Consider the following 20,507-nt stretch of genomic DNA (forward strand, 5'->3'; position numbering starts at 1 on the left):
ACTCGTATCTGAAAAACTATAATGTTTTTTTTTTTTTTTCTGCAAAAGCTCAAAGCAAACTCCTATGATGATGAAACAGTTTACTCAAGTCCAATCGACAGTGTTGCCTCTCAGCAGGTTTATTTGGTGCCACTTTGAATGGCAAAATAGGGTCACTTTTGTATAGGAAGGGTCATTTTCCGAAAAATTGCCACTCGTGACGCTTTGAGTTGCTCGCGCTTCGAAATTGGTAGTGCATTTACAAACAAGCTTTTGAAATTGATAGTGCATTTACACATTACGAAAATCCATCCGGATGTAGCAACCCTCGTGGAGATTCCGTCCGTTTCCGTGCTTGAAAAACTCTCTAGCTTTCCGCTTCGATTTGGTCAAATTAGTACGGGTTCTAGGCGATGTTTTTAATGAGTAAAACGATGACTATGTATCATCAAAACTTCATGATTTTATAAAATTGGTTCAAGGCCCCAGCTTCTATGATACAACTCAACCAGGCTATAAGAAAACCAAGAAAATGGTATCATTTGGCTCTCTATTGCTCAATAACTTTCAGTGGAGGGTAAGAACATTATATCCTCCTTGATCTTTTGATGATTAAATAAAAAAAAAACTAATTCTTTTAGCTGAAAGTAAGGAGCGACATTAAAACTTAAAACGAACAGAAATTACTCCGTATATGAAATGGGTTGTCCCCTCCGCAATCCCTCGCTCTTTACGCTAAAGCTTTTAATTGTTTTAAAAAGTAGAATTGTGGCAAAAAGTCAAACTTTAGCGTAAAGAGCAAGGGATTGCGGAGGGGACAACCCATTTCATATACGGAGTAATTTCTGTTCATTTTAAGTTTTAATGTCGCTCCTTACTTTCAGCTAAAAAAATTAGTTTTTTTTTATTTAATTTCTGAACGTTTTTGAATTAATGCATGTTTGGTTTTGGCTCTCCGCACATAAATTATTAAAATGAAATTTGTATCTTAATTCTTTTTTTGGCTAAATAGCTTTCTCTTAGTTTTGATCAGACGATTTTGAGAAATAAGGGGTGGAGAAGGAGGCCTAGTTGTCCTCCAATTTTTCAGTTACTTAAAAAGGCAACTAGAACTTTTAATTTTTAACGAACGTTTTTATTAGTAAAAAATATACGTAACTTAAGAATTAACTTACGTAACAAACTTTCATAACCTTATATTTTTATCATGTATACGAGGGGGTTCGTACCCTCGTTAATCAGAAAGGCCGTAGAATAAATAGTTGAAATTACTAAAAATACTTTAGCATAAAGAGCAGGGTATTTATCTCCTCCTAAATACCTCGCTCTTTATGCTAAAGTATTTTTAGAACCCCTCATATGCGTAATAATCTCTGTTCGTTTTAAGCTTCAATGCTACTTCTTCCTTTCATTTGAAAAAACGTTTTCATGTTTATTTTTCATTGTTTTCTTATAGTAATGCTAGAGAATCCTGCGCCCTTTTCATTGAATTTTTCTTCCCCCATGACAGATTCTTCCAAGGAAAGATCCTCCAACATAGCCCCCTCTCCTCAGCCCCACTCCCAAACAAAATAAAATTCCCCTGAAAACGTCTGTACACTTCCCAATAACCATTACTATATGTAAACACTGGTCAAAGTTTGTAACTTGCAGCCCCTCCCCCAGGGATTGTGGGGGAGTAAGTCATCCCCAAAGACATAGTTATTATGGTTTTCGACTATGCTGAACAAAATGGGTATCTCAAAATTTTGATCCGTTGACTTTGGGAAAAAAATGAGCGTGGGAGGGGGCCTAGATGCCCTCCAATTTTTTTGCTCACTTAAAAAGGGAACTAGAACTTTTCATTTCCGTTAGAATGAGCCCTCTTGCGACATTCTAGGACCACTTGGTCGATACGATGACCCCTGGGAAAAAAAAAACAAAACAAAAAAACAAACAAATAAACACGCACCCGTGATTTGTCTTCTGGCAAAAAATACAAAATTCCACATTTTTGTAGATAGGAGCTTGAAACTTCTACAGTAGGGTTTTCTGATACGCTGAATCTGATGGTGTCATTTTCGTTAAGATCCTACGACTTTTAAGGGGTGTTTTCCCCTATTTTCCTAAATAAGGCAAATTTTCTCAGGCTCGTAACTTTTGATGGGTAAGACTAAACTTGATGAAACTTATATATTTAAAATCAGCATTAAAATTCGATTCTTTTGATGTAGCTATTGATATCAAAATTCAATTTTTTAGAGTTTTGGTTACTATTGAGCCGGGTCGCTCCTTACTACAGTTCGTTACCACGAACTGTTTGATAGCTACAGGCACTGCAGTTGATTTCACACTGATGCATTCATTTAAAAACTTTGCATTAAAAAGTAGTGTTTTCTGGGCCATTGTTCGAAAAAATACAGATGGCTCCGCATGGATTTCTGCAACGAGTGAATGAACCATGAAAATATTGTCCAATCCGCTTGAGATTACCTCCACACGGTTTTCCGTACATGAATTTTCCTTGAAATTTTCCAACATGAAAAGTCGGCTCTAGTCCCATCTATCAACTATAAAAAAGTAGCATCAATTTGACTTAGGTCTTGCTGATTCTCCGCTTTGCGCACACTTCCATTCTCGTCAACTTTCCAGCCCCTCCTACTTTAAAATTTACTACTACTACTACTACTAATAACTCGCTGCAGCACCAAGCCGCCTGAGGCCAACACAGCTACGCACGCTCCTCCTCCTTCAACCTAATCTATTTAAAGCCTCCCTCATTACACCCTAAACTCAAATGGTGCTTACTTTATAAAATGCGAAATCGTCCCACAGAACACTTTCTTCTCATTTTCTTTTGAGTAGTATTTGCTCATAGCGCGGAAAAGAAACGAAAAAAATAAAAGCCGTCCGACCTTTTTTTTTTCTCTTTTGAGTTAACGGGGAAAAGGGGCAGCAATACTCGTCCACATTGAGAGTTTTTCATCCAGCTTTTTCTATAAAATGGACTATCAAGATTTTTACTGGGTTTGGATACAGGTTACGTTTTGTTCCTTTGAAAATACAGAACAGAATGCCACGAATATAGGTCCAGCCATTGACCTTATGATAATGACATTATGAGAAATACAACTAATAGTTATTCAGACACTAACTCATTCAGAAACGCGCGTTTCTGAATCTAAAACAAGGGGATATAAAAATGAAATAAAAAAGGATATCAATGCTTTTCTATATTGAAAGTTTTCCTTCACTTTTTTCTTCTTTTTTTTGAAGACATTCCATCTTTGTAAAAAAAAAAAGTGCCACTTAAAAAAAATTGCCAAAAGTGGCACAAAAGTTTCACCTGTGGCAACGCAGACAATCAACCTGGAGCAATAATCATGTACTGGCCCCCCAAAAATTGGGGTATCATGAAGAAATTGTTGATGGATCTGTTGAAAGTAGAATAAAAACGTAATAAGCAAGTCAAAAATTGTGGAAGAAGTGGGTGTAGAACAAAAACAGAAAAAAAAAACAGTTACATATCTGCCATTTTCCCCTCGTATTTTGCAAAAATTAAACAAACACATTATAAAATTAGGTTTTCAAACTCTACCAACCGTAGAGAATTTACTAAAGACAGTGTAGATGGAGTGCCAAAAACATACAAAATCGGTTCAATCTGATTTGCAACGGTTTACAAAAAAAAACACATGGTTGCCTTATATAATACTAATAACGAAGAAAATATGGATCCGAAGTCAACACACAAGTTTGAACTTACTTAGGAAATTCCAATATGATAGAAGAAAGTTCGATAATACCAATTCTAAATTCTAATGAAAGAATTCAACATACTTTCGAAATGAAAATGAATAAAAAGTCACTAACTTTTCAAGAGTTATTTTTCAATCTTACTTTTTCAAGCTTTGATTTTAATGAATTTTTATTCTACTGAACTAACTTTTGAGCAAGATGTTCACGTAAAAAGATATGTTATTTTCTTTAAATTTCGTACCAGAAGACATCATTCATTCTCTAAAGGAAAGTTGAAGAAAGTTCTGATTCTGGAATGCACCAAGAACTTATTTTCGGAGCCAGTCCAGAATAATGTTAGAATGCACGTGTTTTTGACTCGTAGGAATATCAAGAAAGGGGGTCATTAGAATAACCAAAGCTCTTTAGTAGAGGGGCTGGTAAGACAAATCAAACTGTTGGATTTTTATAAATCAAGTGGCATTTTATACATTTTATAATGTAAAATGTAGAAAATATTTAAAGGGAATAAGTGTTGTGATGGAAATATAAATGCTGTTAATCAATGTATAGGGATTCTACTCCTCCTCGCCCCATTGTTAGGCTTATGTATGGACCCAATGATTGTATTAACTATTTATTCAAGGTACAATAAGAGGTGCGACCATAGTGGGCGCTAATCGTTTTCCCAAATCTAGTAGTGTGAGAAGGGGGCGGTTATTTATTAGAATTTAAACTATGCGAGGGATGAGCGCTCTTCTATGTCTTCTAATGGAAACTCTTATTAGGGCAAGAAGGGGGATTTTTCTTAAAACAGAAAGTGGGGGGGCAAGTTCGGGGGGACGGGGAAATTGTAAATGTTCACTAGGAAAAAGATAAGTAGTTCGAGGATTATGCACGGCATTGTTGGCAAAACGTAAGCAGAATTTGTGCTCTCTTTTCCTTAAGAGTAAGACAGTTAATATTTTATAGATTAATAGAGGCAGTTAACTGCCTCTATTCTGTCCGACAATTCATCGGAGATGCCAGGATGCCAAACAGGACAAGCGTATTAGAGGGTAGAAAAATCCTCATACAATGCGATATAGGACATTTAAATTTATTAAGGAGTTTGAGGAGAGATAATGCAGTATTTGTACATTTTAAGAAATCATTAAAGCTTAGCTTTTAAACATCAAATGATATTCTCTTGTGACTTGGTGCCCTAAATATTTTAAAGCTTAGTTTTTTAATATCAAATGATATTCTCTTGTGGTTTAGTGCCTGATTCTTTTGGTATCGGTTTCATCACTCCAGTTATCGAAAAGGGAAAAGACACATTCCAGTGGAGTTCGCAAATGCCAAATTCTGTTGCTCCGGTTTTCTATAAATTTTTTTAAATACTAGTTGTTGATGATATAAACCGAGTCTGTTACACGCAACCAGTTTGTGTTTAAAAATTGTAGCAGTAAAGGACAAGTCTTATTGGTAATATCCTTATGGAGTGTGAGCGTATTGCTGTATCTATTGTTATGGCACGTTTAGATGTAAGTCAAGCATTCCATTCCTGTGTTCCTTGTCAACTCCTTTTAAGCGCATATAACCGTGATCTCGACTAGTCAGTAGTTCTTGCGTTCTGGGATTTGTATAAAAAACTTGCAGTGAAGATTAAAATTGGTCTACCGAGTGGGATAAAAACTCGCTTCTACTATTATCCCAGTTCGAAAAGGGATTCGTCAAGGAGGGAGCTGTCTCTTCACCACCTCTTTTCAATAATAGTGTAGTTGAGTCTCAGCACCCGGTTCAGCCGAGCTGTCTGTATCTTGGTCAAGATCTCCCTTTACACTGATTGAATTACACTGACGATATTTTGTATTTAAGTCGTTCTTTTTCTTGTTTTAAAGAGAGTTTTACGGTGTTGAAATTCTCATATGAGAAAATAGGCCTGTCTTTCAAAGAGACCAAAACAGAGTTTATCGTCTTCAATCGTAAAGAAAGCGTTCTTGCCCCAGAAGTAAAACTTTGTGACAAAATAAAAAAAATAGTCTTCAAGTATGGCGAATCTTGGTATACCTGTGGTTTGCTATATTAAATCAACTCGTCTTTTGTTAATAGATGATTTTACTATTAAAGTCCGAAAAGCATATGGTACGATTGTATCTTCGAAAGCGTCATACAGTCAAAGGATTCGGCCCCACCTGTTTTTGGTGATGGTTCAACCACATATGTTGACGCTCTCTTCTTTTTGGATTCTCCTATCTGATAAGAATAAACGTACAGTGCGTTTTTGTTACTACCGTTTTTGTAAGTTTCTTTCGCGCTTGCCCCCTTGGAAGCGTAACGCATCTATTATCAACCAATATAAGATATTGGACCCTTGCATGGTTTTTCAGCAAAGACTAGAGAAATTTATACGAGTTTACCGGGAAATGAACTGAGCAATGCTTTAAGATATTAGTGTACATTTGCTGTTCTGCTTGTTTATATTTGTACATTTTTTTTTATTTGATGCTTTTTTGTTGCTAACTTTCCTTTTATTATTCCACTAGTGACATTATGTCTTTTTCAGTGAGAAATAGAGTTCATTCATTCAATAAACGTTGACTTCGTGTAACCAAATCTTACCTTTGTTGGGATTAGGCTCGGATTTGCTCCTCTTTGTGGTGTGAAAACTAAGCTGTCAGAATATTCTTTTTCTATTTATAAGTTTTCATAGCAGCCACGAACTTAGGAATCATTTGCCAAATCATGTTTTAAAATTCTAGTCTATATTTATAAAATCTGCGTTCGAAACAATTTTAAGTTGAGGGCTTGTTGAAAACGATATCCAAAAGTTTTTTCTTCAGTTTTTGGCTATTGTTTTCGTTCATATTGAATACTGATTTTATTTTTTTTTTTCAGAATAACTAAAATAGTTTTTCAGATGTTTTTTTGCACTTTTTTAGTTTAATTTCATATCTCTTATATTTTTTTTCCGTTGATAAAGGCTAATAATTCTTAAATATTTAGGCTTTGCTTAGCTTATTTTATTCACTATCAAGAATAAAAGATTCACCATTAATTCTGTATTTCTACATTTTCATTTATTTATAATTAGAAAGGGAGTGTAATCCAAGAAATAATTTCCAATTTTATTTTGTTTGACGATTCCGATAAGGATTACTAATATCTTTTTCTAGGTGCTCCGCATGTCCTGATACAGATGATGACGAAGATGATGAGGGTGTTTTTGAAGAAGAAGAAGAATTTGATCTTGACAAGGCGGAGGAAGCGGCCATGGGTCTAGCTGAGGAAGCAAATCGAGAAACGAAAGAAGCCAAATCTAAATTTAATATGTGAATTAAGTTCCAAAGTAATTTACCTCAGGACAGGACCATTGCCGTAATTGAAAGGGAGACAAATACTATTTGCGCGTTTTTCCTATTGAAATTTAGCTCATAAAATGAAATTCCATCCACTGGAAGGAAACATATTCAGAAAATGAAATTTTATAGATTGGACAAAAACTACTTTTCCGGGTTCATACTTCAAAAGTAAAAATACTTAAAGTAGATGCACATGCAATTTAAATTGTTCCTTTTAAGATTTTTATTCCTCTCGTATTATCAGAACTTCAAAACATTTCCTCTGTTTTACGGGGCTTTAGAATCGTTGGGATATTCCCCTATCTATTTCTGTTAAGGTAAGAGAAATGAATGTTCCAATCGCATAAATTAGCTCCATAAACGCAAGTTTATAAAAATTTACGAAACTAGTTACCAAAAAAAATTGCGCATACAGGGTTAAGTATTAAAGCGGACTATATCCAGGTTTCACCTATCTAAAATACCCAGCCGATGCTCCGCCAGAGAAGGAGGGGGGTGCATCCATCACCTAAGTTTTCACTCAAGGGGAAGCAATGCTTTCCATGTGTTAATAACTGCACAACTCTTCTAATTAAGAAAATTTTTGTCATGAGGAAGGGAGTTTTTACTACGTATTATTTATGCATCAATAATTCATCAATTAAATAAGTAAATGAGATAGACAAGACAAAAAAAGAAATATTAAAAAAGAAAATCCCATGTTACAATGAAAATGGAGACTGAAACAGAAGATGTGACAAAATAAATAGAAAAATATGATATTATTCTGGGAATACAAACTATAATTTCACAATTAAAACAGGTTAAAGTGAAACGAAAATAAAAGCTACACGACCAGTCGTGTGAGACTACTAAGTTTATCTCCTACTCTTGTTTAGAGGAATAGTACTGAGTCTTCCAGTTCACTGAGCTGATCTCGTAAATTGACTGCCTCATTTCTAACTAAAAAAGGTAATCGATTCTGCAATTCCTCTTCTGGTATTCCAGCAGAGTTTATTGCTTTGTAGTGTGTTCATAAGCCAAGTCCTGATTCATGCAGTGACCGAGAGTTCCTGGGCTTTTGTAAAAACAATTTTCTTTCATAGCAATAGTGAAGCAAGTCTGCTTAGCTTCGCATGTCTAGTGTTTTAGCTTTTAATCTTACTACTTTGCCATGGTCCCAACAATTTATTAGCAAAGTGAGAGATTCCTTTAATATAAATTACAGGTTGCTTTTTATGGATTTGGTCCTTTTTATTACTGAGCCCTCCATTTGTCTTCTCGTCAATTACGGTTGCTTAGTGATGACTTCCCCTCTAAAATTACATCTTTCTTCATTCGTCTGTCGCTACAGAAATTTAATAGGAATATTATGTGACAACATTTTAAACGCGGAATTTCTTAATAAGATTTCTCAAGAACTTTTGTTTGGAAACAAAATTAGCGCGTTTACATGTTTGTAAAAACCTATGGATATGCTTATACAAAAAGTTAATTTAGAGAACATCCATCTTTGTCTGTTTTATTATGCTTCATTTGTCCAAAAAAAAAACTTAAAAAAAATAGAAGCCTATCGGCTATTTAGTTCCTTAAATTATGATCTATATCCTAGTATAGAATGTCTATACTAAATTTGATGAAAAATTCCATGATAATTATTCTTCTGGTTCATTTCTATGAATCTAATTTTCACTGGCCAAAATTTATGTTGGTTGGATACTTTCTACATATCTTTATTTAGTTGACCTTCTGAAATAATTCTTAAAACCTGACAAGGTATTGTTTTAGGGTACGATAGCCGTCCGAATGTTAAAACATCCCTAAATACGTGTTCAAAAGTACACAGTTACCCAAAAGAGGGTTTTAAATTTATTTTTCTTCAGCCCCTCCCCCCATTTGAAAAATCTTCAGCCGTTGACTGAATCTAGGAAATTTTGAAATGACATGTAAATATTCTTTAAACTTCCCTAGGTTTTTACACGATAAATAGTTTTAATACTGATTTTGCAATATAAGTGTTGTTTTATGTTGACAGTACTTTTCCCTACTGTGCATAAGCTTTTTTGGTGGTGAACCTTGGGCTTCCAAGTAAACTGGTGTGATTTGTATTTGTAATAATTGCCATACTCTTGTTACTCTTTTCCGTCCATTTCTTACTGATATTTACAATTTTATTATGACTTTGTGATTAAATTTATGAACGATGACACACTTGTCCCGTATATTTAGAAGCAAGATAGAAGACCATTTGGACGGTGTTATATGGGACTCCATTTCATCTTTTCTGACGCTTAGGGATTTTTGGGATGAATAATCTTTAATTTTGTAAACCCATACTGCATCAGTCACTTAAGACAGTTAGGTCGGAAAAGATGAAATTGAGTCACAAAGCCCACCTGTGAGTCAAAGCAAGCATTACTTCTTAATAAGAAATATCTTTATAAATATAACTTAAGCTAGTTAATGAAAAATTTAGAATTGACGTCTAAAATCAATAATTAAGCGTGAAAACTAAGCTTTAAGCAATGGCATTGTTCAAACAATTCACTATGATTAACATTAAGTACAGTGTGACCCTTGTCAGTAGCAAACAAAACTCTAAAAACTTAATTTTACCATAAACAAAATTTAAAAATACAAAGATTATACAAACAGAATTTACTGGTCCCAAAAATGCAAGTTCATCAAATTTGAAGTAGTTAAATCGTTCAGTCAACTTTATGTTGGCATAAGAGACTTCGACGCTTTATAAAAAGGGTATTCATGGTTTAGTGTATATTTTGTTTTATTTAGGTATTTTTTGCTTAGCATGGGTGATTCTATAAAATCAATGGCTGCAAAATGGCCAGAGGGGTCTCGAACGATCTTAAGTGTACAATTTTATTGCCTTTATTTAGTAAAAAAAGAGATTGTGAGACATCAGGGTGGTGCTTTCTGCCATTTTACACCCTAAAACAATAGCTATTCCGTAATGCCGTTAAACTACTATCCCATTTTCATATTTTTGTGTCCTGATTTTGTAAATTAATAGAGCTGCTTATGTTAAGAGTATAAATTAGCTTATGTTCTACTTCTGATAGTCTGTTTGACTTTAAAGTAGGTTTGGGATATTTTTGTTTATAAATGGATGGATATTGATTATAAAAGGAACCTGAAAAGGAACTTGCATGCTTTGTGATTGATTGGGATGAAAAGGGTGCAAATTTTTCACTACCTGTGCATGATTTTCTGACAGGTTTAAACGCCGAGACACCTGTGCATATTCTTGAGTCCTCGTCAACGTTGTTCATCTATGTATATTGACATAGCGCTTAGATATATGTACGTCTTCTCCAACTAATTGGCCTGCTGCATCGACTGCTATATATGGCGCCATTTAGCGGGGAACTGTGTGGCCGTGTTGCAGATTATGTGAAATAGGTATTGAAACACTGAATTATGCACATGATATCCTTTCTCAGGTAGAGGAAAAACTTTTTCTCAGGTGACAAATGCGTATCGTAAGATTGGTTCGTCATTTCATGAAAGTACTCTTGCAATACTAGTGTTTGATCCATGTTCTCAACAGCACTTTACCACTTCTGTTCGGCGTTGGAGCCAAGATTGTATCGCTTACAGGTAAAAACTTGACAAAGCCTGCCAATGAAGAGGGGAATCATTGAAAATTGTCATCGTAGCACTGAAAAACCAAAGGGTTTAAAACCCTCCTCGACAAATTCCTCAGGTAGCGACGCTCCTTTCCCTAAAAAAAAGTCCTAACCCTCCTAGATGAAGACAAGGCTAGCCTGCAAGAATTCTTTAACCGTGTAACAGACCGAGCCGAAAAATTGGGACTACATGTTAACTTAAAGAAGACGAGATGTATGGTTGTTAGCAGCGATCAACCTCTCAAGATCTTCCTTGAGGGTGAAAGAGTCGAGCAAGTATCATACTTTCGATATCTTGGCAGCATAGTTGAAGATAGAGGCAACATAGTTAAAGAGGTACAGACCAGAATTGGGATGGGACAGACTGCCTTGAATTGGCTCTCATCAATATAGAAATCTCCAAAATTCTCATTAAGGCTCAAAATGAGACTCTTCAACAACAACGTGATGAGCTTACTGCTTTACTCATATGAAACCTGGAAACTCGACCAAATTCTAGAGAAACGTTTGTTAGCCTTTGAGAATTACTGACTCCGACGATTGCTGCATGTCCGCTGGTACCACCAAGTCACTGCAACCAACGAGCCCGCGGAAGCAATCAAGTATAGACCCTTTCTTGGTCATGTACTACGCATGCCGGGCAGTAGACTACCGAAAATAACATTCGAATGGAATCCAGAGGGCTCAAGACACAGAGAAAGGCCGATGAAAAATCTACCCCGGACGTACGAAAATGACCGAGCGACAATAAAAACTGCTATTGTGCCAAACTGGGCGGATGTATTAGCCGCTGCCCAGCTTCCAGAAGAATAGCGGAGTCTCATTGATGCCATATGCGCCCTAGATGGCGTTGGAGAAACTAAGGTCTAAGGTAAGGTATGCAAAAACAAACACTAATGACATGCTTAAGTACATTTGTACTCTGCATTTGGAAAGATCGAAAAAAGCTAAGAAACAACTTAGCAGACAACAACCGATGCAGAAGATAGTTACAGGTCTTATTAGAAATATATAAAATTTCAAAATAACTAGACCCCTCTATTTGTTTCCGAGATATTACAGGTATACTCTTTTAAAAGCCTTGGTCAGCATACTATCTTTTGTTTATCTGAAAGTATTACCGCGTTTAGATTCAAAGTTACACCGGAGCCAATTATGACTAAATTTCAGGTGAATCAAATTCACCCATTGGTTGTCTCAACCATCAATTCCTTTTAAAAACAAGACGTTTAGTCCTCTTGGCTCCTGGAAATTTCAGCTCGATCCTTTTACATGGTTCTCAAGATGTTGCAGACATGCCATTGTGATAACCTGGATACATGGCTTCTTTTGGTTTACCTCCGCCTTTTACTTCAAGTCAAAATTTAAGGTAAACTTATACCCTTAGCATCTCCTAAAAATTCCAATTCCATAACAAAAGGAGTTCCTGAAATAATGTATACGAGCAATGTAATAATTTAGATACGGATCGCCGTATTATCAGAAGTTGACTCCAATCCAACAGGGGCTAAGTGGTAAAAAACTAAACAAGCTAAAGACCAAAATCTCCAGACCCCTTCCTTCTGCCCGCTTCCCCAATTCAAGATTCTAAATCCACTTGTTCTCCCTCTTAATACGCTCCCTAGCACTCCCTTAAAGTTTCAACTCCATCCCCAAGCCATTCAAAACATTTTGCTGATATGCTATTTTGATGGCTTGGATAGACACGGTTCCTTTCAATTTAAATCCGCCCCTGCTTACAATTCCAAATTTGGGATCCACTTAACCTACTTCCCAATGCTCCACAAGCCTTTCTAGATAATTCAAAGAAATTAGTTGCACATAGCGTCTTCTGATTTACTCAGGTACGCGCGTTGTTTCTGGAGTGTGTCCTAGGGAATTCTGGGAACCTTTTCCTAGCGAACGATCCCTAAGAGACCCTAGCTGATGGGACAACAAAGACTAAACATTGCTGCCTTTTTATCGTACTTGATATTTACCAAGTGACATATAGCGATCGCAAATTCTGTCGGTCCCGGTTTTGCTAGTTTAGGCACTTCCAGATAAGCTAGGATGATGAAATTTGGCAGGCGAATCAGGGACCAGACAAGACTAAATTAGAAATAGTGGTTTCCCCGATTTGACCATCTGGGGGGAGTGGGGGAACGGTTAATTCGGAAAAATTTAGGAAAAATGAAGTATTTTTAACTTACGAACGGGAGATTGGATCTTAATGAAATTTCATATTTAGAAGGATATCGTGCCCTAGAGCTCCTATTTTAAATCCGACCGGATCCGGTGACAGTAGAGGGAGTTGGAGGGGGAAACCTAAAATCTTGGAAAACGCTTAGAGTGGAACGATCGGGATGAAACTCGGTAGGAAAAATAAGCACAAGTCCTAGATATGTGATTCACATAACTGGAACATCCGCTCTCTTTTGGGAGTTGGGAGGAGGGTTAATTCTGAAAAATTAGAAAAAAATGAGTTATTTTAACTTATGAAGGACTGATAGGATCTTAATTTAATTTCATATTTAGAAGGACCTCGTAACTCAGATATCTTATTTTAAATCCCGGCTGGATCCAGTGTCATTGGGGGGAGTTGGGGGGGGGGCGGAAATCTTGGAAAACGCTTGTAGTGGAGAGATCAGGATGAAACTTGGTGGGAAGAATAAGCACAAGCTCAAGATTCGTGACTGACATAACCAGACCGGATCCGCTCTCTTTGGAGGAGTTAGGGGGGGGGGGGTAATTCGGAAAAATTACAAAAAATGAGGTATTTGTAACTTACGAACGGGTGATCAGATCTTAATGTGATTTGATATTTAGATGGGTCTTGTGCTTCAGAGCTCTTAGTTTAAATCCCGACCAGATCTGGTGATATTGGGGGGAGTTGGAGCCGTAAACCGGAAATCTTGGAAAATGTGAAAATTGAGGCATCATCTTACGAATGGGTGATTGGATATTAATGAAACTTGATATATAGAAAGGTCTTATGTCTTAGATGCTCCATTTTCAATTCGAATCGGAGTCGGGGACATAGGGGTTGGAGGGAGAGGAAAAAATGGGGTATTTTCAACTTACAAATAGTTGATCGGATCTTAATGAAATTTGATATTTAGAAGGATCTCGTGTCTCAGAGCTCTTATTTAAAATCCCGACCGTGTCTGGTGATACTGGGGGAGTTGGAGGGGGAAACGAGAAATCTTGGAAAACGCTTAGAGTGGAGAGATCGGGATGAAACTTGTTGGGAAAAATAAGCACAAGTCCTAGATATGTGACTGACCTAACCAGACTGAATCCGCTCTCTTTAGGGGAGTTGGGGGGGGGATGTTAATTCGGAAATATTAGAAAAATTGAGGTATTTTCAACTTAAGAGCGGGTGACCGGATCTTAATGAAATTTTATATTTAGAAGGAACTCATGTCTCAAAGCTCTTATTTTAAATCCCGACCAGATCTGATGACACTGGGGGGAGTTGGAGGGGGAAATCGGAAATCTTTGAAAACGCTTAGAGTGGAGAGATCAGGATGAAACTTGGTGGGTCGAATAAGCAAATGTCGTAGATACACGATTGACGTAACCGGACTGGATCCGCTCTCTTTGGGAGAGTTAGGGGGTCCAGTGCTTTGGCGAGTTTGGTGCTTCTGGACGTGCTAGGACGTTGAAAATTGGTAGGCGTGTACTGCACAAATTGACTTGATAAAGTCGTTTTCCCCGATTCGACCATCTAGGAGACTGAAGGGAGAGGAAAAACTAGAGAAAAATGAGGTATCTTTAATTTATATTTAATCTTGAACTGGGTAACTGGATCTTAATGAATTTTGATAGTTAGAAGGACCCCGTGTCTCAGAGCTCTTATTTTAAATCCCGACCAGCATTAAGCCTCTGATTTTCCTTTTAAATCAATCTATTGATTCTTAGAAGTTTGCTAGAGCTCAGGCCATATGAGCTCTTGGTTCTTCCGATCTCGTCACAAGTGCCATATGAGCTCTTGATTACTAAAGCTATTCGTGAAAACTTGTAATTTACAAAATGTTCCAGCCATTGTTCTTGGGGCGTTTGGTGGGCCTCTAATCACTTTCGATCCTTAAAAAGGAATTAGAACCGTAAATCCCTTCGAATGAACCTCTCAAAAATTTCTACAATCATCCTTTCAATAGGAAGTGGCTAGAGAAAAAATTTGCTGGCCCTGTTATTTTTTCTATTTTACCCTCTACTTCAGAGTCCACTAAGTGTAAGGATCTTAGGATAAGTCTAGAGCATATCCTGAATTTTTCATTAGTTATGATGTTCATTTTCTGGGAGGGGGGAGCAATTTTTCGTACATGTGGCTCCTTTTTGCCCAATGACTTACGAGTGTAATTTCAAACTAATCAGGGCAAAAATTTGGTTTGAACTGCCTCCGGTTCCCCTACTTTCTTCCCCAATCCCACTGCAAAATTTGACTTACAGAACGATCCCTGACAGTTTAGCCACTGAGCAAACAAGATCAAATGTGACCCTCTTTTTTTATTATAAAACCTATACGTAAGCAATGGTCAATTAGTATAATTTACGGCCCTTGGTCTAGGGGCTCTGGGGGTCAATTTGTTCCCAGAGACATGTTCATTTGACCTTTCAACTACCCTGAACAAAATGGTCATCAAAAAATTTTTGTCTTGAAGGTTAAGGGGGATATGTAGATAAAAAGGGCATGGGAGGAAAACTAGCAGCCCTCCAATCACTTTTAATTCTAACAAAGGGCACCAGAACTTCCAATAAAATAAGCTCCCTCCCAAATTTACAGGACCACACCTTTTATATAACGTGACCGAGAAAAAAGAAGTGAATCAACATTGCATGGAAGATATAAGGCTCTTTACTTAAGCGCTGCTACAGTCTTGCCTGTGAAAAACCTATGTGTGAACAATGGATAACTTACAGAATTAACAGTCTTGGACCCTGGGGTTTTTGGGTGACATCAGGTTCGGGGGCATAATTATTAGACCTTTTGACGTTTCTGAACAAAATGGCAATCTCAAAATTTTCCTCGAACCCTGCCTGGTTTTTATTTTTCTGTGTAGTTGCAGAAAAAGAAATGGGAAGCTGCCCTCCAATAACTATCTCCCCGTCAAAAGGGCACTAGAAATGCCAATTTTTAATCGAATTTAGCCCCTTTTTAAGTGTTTACATCCACCCCTTCCATGCTAACTGGCTAGGGACCTTTTTTTTGTCATTTTCTGGCCATTTGCCTGGCATCATTTTCGGTACCGATTTTTTTTCTATTAGCTCTGCTTTAAGTGTGTGCTTAAGCCCGAGCATTTAAGGATACAATTTCCAAGCAGTTCTGAAAAAAAGTTATTGAATTCATTTTTGTTGGGCCCTACCGTAAAACAATTTTTTTTTTTAAATATACTTTAGGTTTCTTTTGGGCCGAAAAATTTCGACATTAAGTTTCAAAGTGACCACAGACAATAACACATTCCGACGTATTTTCAGATCCCATAACACTCTCACCCCCTCCAACAACAAAATAATGATCCTCTTAACCCATAGAATAATCCCAGAAAGCTTTGACAAGTCGGTCACCCAAAATCCAACTTGTCTTCTTTTTTGATTATTAAATAAAAAAAAACAAGTTTTTTTTAACTGCAAGTAAGGAACGACATTAAAACGAACAGAAATTATTCCATATATGAAAGGGGTTGTCCCCTCTTCAACACCTCGCTCTTTACGTTAAAGTCTGACTCTTTGTCACAACTCTACTTTTTAAAACAATAAAAAAAAACTTTGGCTCAATTTCTCAATCTCAGTTTCTAACTTAGTTACTCCCCTTCCAATGGCTTACGGCTATCCCTTTCATTCGAAGTGGCTAGGGAACTTTTATCTAGTTTCTCCCCTGTTGCCAGGTACCAGCTTCGGAATTAAGATTTTGTTTCTGTGGGGTTTCTTAAGCCCAAGGATTTAAGTTTAAAATTTTCAAGTTCGAAAAAAAGATTGTAGGGTCCATCCTGTCAAAGAGTTTTCTTGTAAATTAGGTTTCTATTGGGCCAAGGAATTGCGATGGTAAGTTTCAAACTGATCACAAACAATAAAAAACCCTGACATGCTTCCGGATCCCCCAGCACCCTCTCCTCTCACAGCAAAATACGCAATAATCTTAACCCAGAGAGTAATCCATGACAGCTTCGACAAGTCGTACATCAAAAATCAAACAAGCATTTTTCTTTCATTATAAAATATATCGGTTAACAGTTGGCACTTTCCATTTTCTGCATTGCTTACCCCTAAGGACTGTGAGGGTCATTTCATCCCCAAAGTCACATTCATGGAACCTTTCGACTGCTATGAACAACAGTTATCTCGTAATTTGATCAGATGCCTTATGGGGTTACGGAAGGGGGGGGGGTGAATTTTTATTTCTTTCAGCTCTTAAAAAGGGCGCTAGAACTTTCAAACGAGTAAGTCTCCTCAAAAGTTTCTATAACCATTCATTCTATCCAAAGCGGTCAGAGAAAAACAAATTAATAATACAAGGGAGGCACATTACACGTATGTTAATGGCTTTTATTTGAAGCCGTTTTTACCCGTAAAATGTCTTTTATAAGTTTGTTTCAGATTCTATAAGTACCGCTAAAATATATATTACGAATAAAAATACCAAAGATGGAAACAAAACATTGAGACGGAGGTACAGTCCAAAAAGAAAACTATCATTATCTGAACCTAGAGGTCCAAAAAGATCACATTTTGGCACTGGCGATGAAGCTATTGGGCACAATCCAGTATTTAGTAACATTTTCTGATACGTTGGCAAATTCCAAGAAGTAGCTCATGATGTATAGTAAATAAGATCTTTTCCGTCTTCTCAAAGACTTTAGAAATGACTTAATTGATCTAGTTTATAAGAAACGGTGTAGGAAAAATGAGCCCTTCAGAAACCAGTCAGACAAAGAACACTTGGCTCTACAATTTGTAGATTCTCAAAGATATTCCCTCCAAAAACGAGAAGATCCTATACCTTTTTTTCACTAGAAAAATAGGTACATATAAACCAGAGCCACCTGAGACGTCTCCTTTCTCCATTTTCTCGCCCATTATTTAATGAAGTTGGTCAAGCTGCAGGTTGAGCGTTCCAAATCTACAACATGTTTGAGCTTTTAGAATTCCCTTTAATTCAAATAAACATAATTCAAGTGAATTCTGTGTAAATGACGAAGTATTATAATATCTAAATAGAAACTAAATTTTGCTTTTCTTAATTTTTTCTTTTTTTTATCCAATTCGCTTCTGAAAAACGTCTGCAGTATCTTTGCATCGCCATCAAGAAGTCCAATACTCGACTGAAAACAAACTTATACTAGCCATTTGCTTCCAGTGGCAAAATAAGTAGTTGCCAGAACTCACTCTGGCAGAGGGGAGATGTAAAATCAACAATGAAAGATTTTGATCCCATTGACTACGTCAATCGAGAGCATAATTTTTGTTTTGTGATAACCAAGCATTAATAGGTAATAACAGTCCTGAACAGTGGGTGGTAACCGTTCAGGTTGTTAGAGCTAAATCGTCGTTCCATTGAGAAAATTCTATCTGGTGCGGGAAACGCGATAGTTCATCCTTAGGTAAATTTTGCCAAACATAAAGCAAGGTTTAGGCGGCACATTTCGACCGTCCTAACTCTGGTACTGTTTTTAAGATTAAACAGAAAACTAAGCGTAATTATAAGGAAAATTTTTGCCATGCTCGTTTGAATGGGTGGGGTAGACTAAGTGATAACACCTCTAGGGGGAAAGTAACTAATAGTGAAACTTGTATATTAGTCGCCGAAAGGCGTTTGAACTTGCTTGATTTATCCAACCATAATTGATGTGTTCTTTGAGCTGTTCATTTGATCTTCCTTGCAATATTTCTTATAAAGCTAAGATCATTTTAACCAGACAATATACAACTTTTGGATGTTCTACCTATTTCATAATTTCATAGGACAATTTCCAGTCAACTGTTGTTTCTAGTGTACCAAGCTCAATCTGTTGTAACCGGCAATTTTATAGTTGGTCACGTCAGCTCTATCCTCAACTGAAAACTATAGTAGCTACCGCCCAATTACTGCGTCATTTTTTAAGCAAAGCATTTATTACAGCCAAAAATTAATTCAAAGTATGTTAGTTTTTCGTAGTTGTCTTAGCTGTACATTAACAGTGGGTATCCCTGGAGGGTTTGATAACATGGTTCATTTTAATTCCTGTGTCATTACTATGTCCAATAACTATGTCATTTTTTAAGAAAAGTATTAAGCATTTATTACTGCCAAAAATTAATTCGTTTTTCGTAGTGGTCTCAGCTGCACATTAACAGTGGGTATACCTAGAGGGTTTGATAACATCGTTTATTCTAATTTCCTCCCCTACCTTCTTTCATTTGGAGTCAGTAAATCGTACCTGGCAATTTTGTCGTATTTCTACTCTAATGCTGAAGTTTGGGTGATAGATAAGTTCATCTTTACAACCCTGTTTCTGCTCATAAAAGAGTTGTTCAATACCTATTTTGTCGCCAAATAGTTTTAGATGTGCATTACTTAATGTCGACGACAATTAGTCCAAGTGTTTTATAGTGGAGTCAGCTTTTCATACATTGGGTAGGCAGATGGCGTTCTTCTAATTGATTAATTAGAGTAAGTAGCCTAATTGATTAATTTTCTACAATTCATTTGTGCCTCGCTTCCGTTGGTCTATCAATTAACCCTTCAAAATGTGAGTTTATATATTTTAATGTTGTTACCAAGTATTTGTATTAGATACCGAAAGCGCCTCCCCTCCTTACTCTTCTTCGGTGAATTGGCAAAGAATATCATTCGGTTGCTCACTTTCTTCTACTTGTTCAATTCTGATAAATAGAGCGGTAAAGAGCATAACACGGGCGTATAGAAAAATTTTTCATTCGTTTCCTCTTCGATACCAACCATTGGTTTTGGGAAAAATGTAGTACCCTAAAAGTAGCAAATTTAAGGATTAGGGTTTGCTCTGTTTACCACGTTGGAACGAAGCGGTAAATTAGCAGGTAAATTTGACCGGACTTACATATCATCTAAAATAAATCGTCTCAATGAAGCTCCGATAATTTTAATTTTATTTCTGAATATGATCTTCTTTTTCATTTTTTCCGTCCTGAAGCTAGTGATTTTTATATAACTGATACAATTATGTTTGTGTTATTATCATTTGTCCTTCTCATTATCGTTTGTGCTCCGCACTACTGTTTTCACTTTTTCTGGGTACAAAAACACAAAATAATAATTAAAATTACATGAATGAAGTTTTCATGCTGAATCGAACTATAAAGTCTATTCATCTATATTTCTTCAACTAGTTCAGCCCATAAGGTGACAACTCTTTTCCCAAAATTAACAATTTTTAAAAGATGATTATCATATTCTAGTATTACTTTTAACGCTTTACTTTTTTTTATTTTGCTTTTTCCTTGTGAGCTCAAAGAAAAAAAAAGAGGACAAAAGTTTTTTCGCTTGTCTGTAGAATTTGGAGCTGTTTGTGTAGCTCCTATTTCAAGCATGAAAGTTGCTCTAAGGCTATATTCTTGGTTGTACTGGGGTGGATCCAGAGGTCAGTTCTCGAAGATACTTTCTATAGTACTTGGAACAGACATTTTAGCTGCTCTTGTGCAAAGAGCGCTAACTCACAGGCAACATCCACATCCGACAGTAAACAGTCTGCTAGTTTGAGCACAAATGCAGAGGATAAGCCCTGATAACCCTAATGGGACCTACAAAGACACAAAAATTTCGCAACGGTTCAAACTTCGTTTACTTAGACAATTTCTTAATCTTCTGATAGCGTTCCAAAGTCATTAACAATAGACCGAAGAG

The 20,507-nt window shown here is 36.5% G+C and overlaps 1 protein-coding gene across 3 annotated transcripts in view; it reads left to right on the plus strand.

The window, feature by feature from the left end:
- LOC136036264 (protein twisted gastrulation-like) overlaps window positions 1–9,226 on the plus strand; it is a 44,919-nt gene extending 35,693 nt beyond the window's left edge. For all 3 annotated transcript variants that reach the window (XM_065718395.1, XM_065718397.1, XM_065718398.1), the window contains exon 5: window positions 6,855–9,226. In XM_065718395.1, coding sequence (XP_065574467.1) covers window positions 6,855–7,014 — 160 coding nt within the window. In that variant the 3' untranslated portion in view covers window positions 7,015–9,226. The remainder of the gene's footprint in view (window positions 1–6,854) is intronic.
- Window positions 9,227–20,507: the final 11,281 nt, after the last annotated feature.

The sequence above is a fragment of the Artemia franciscana genome, chromosome 15 (assembly GCF_032884065.1).
Source record: "Artemia franciscana chromosome 15, ASM3288406v1, whole genome shotgun sequence".
Classification (NCBI taxonomy): Eukaryota; Metazoa; Arthropoda; class Branchiopoda; order Anostraca; family Artemiidae; genus Artemia; species Artemia franciscana.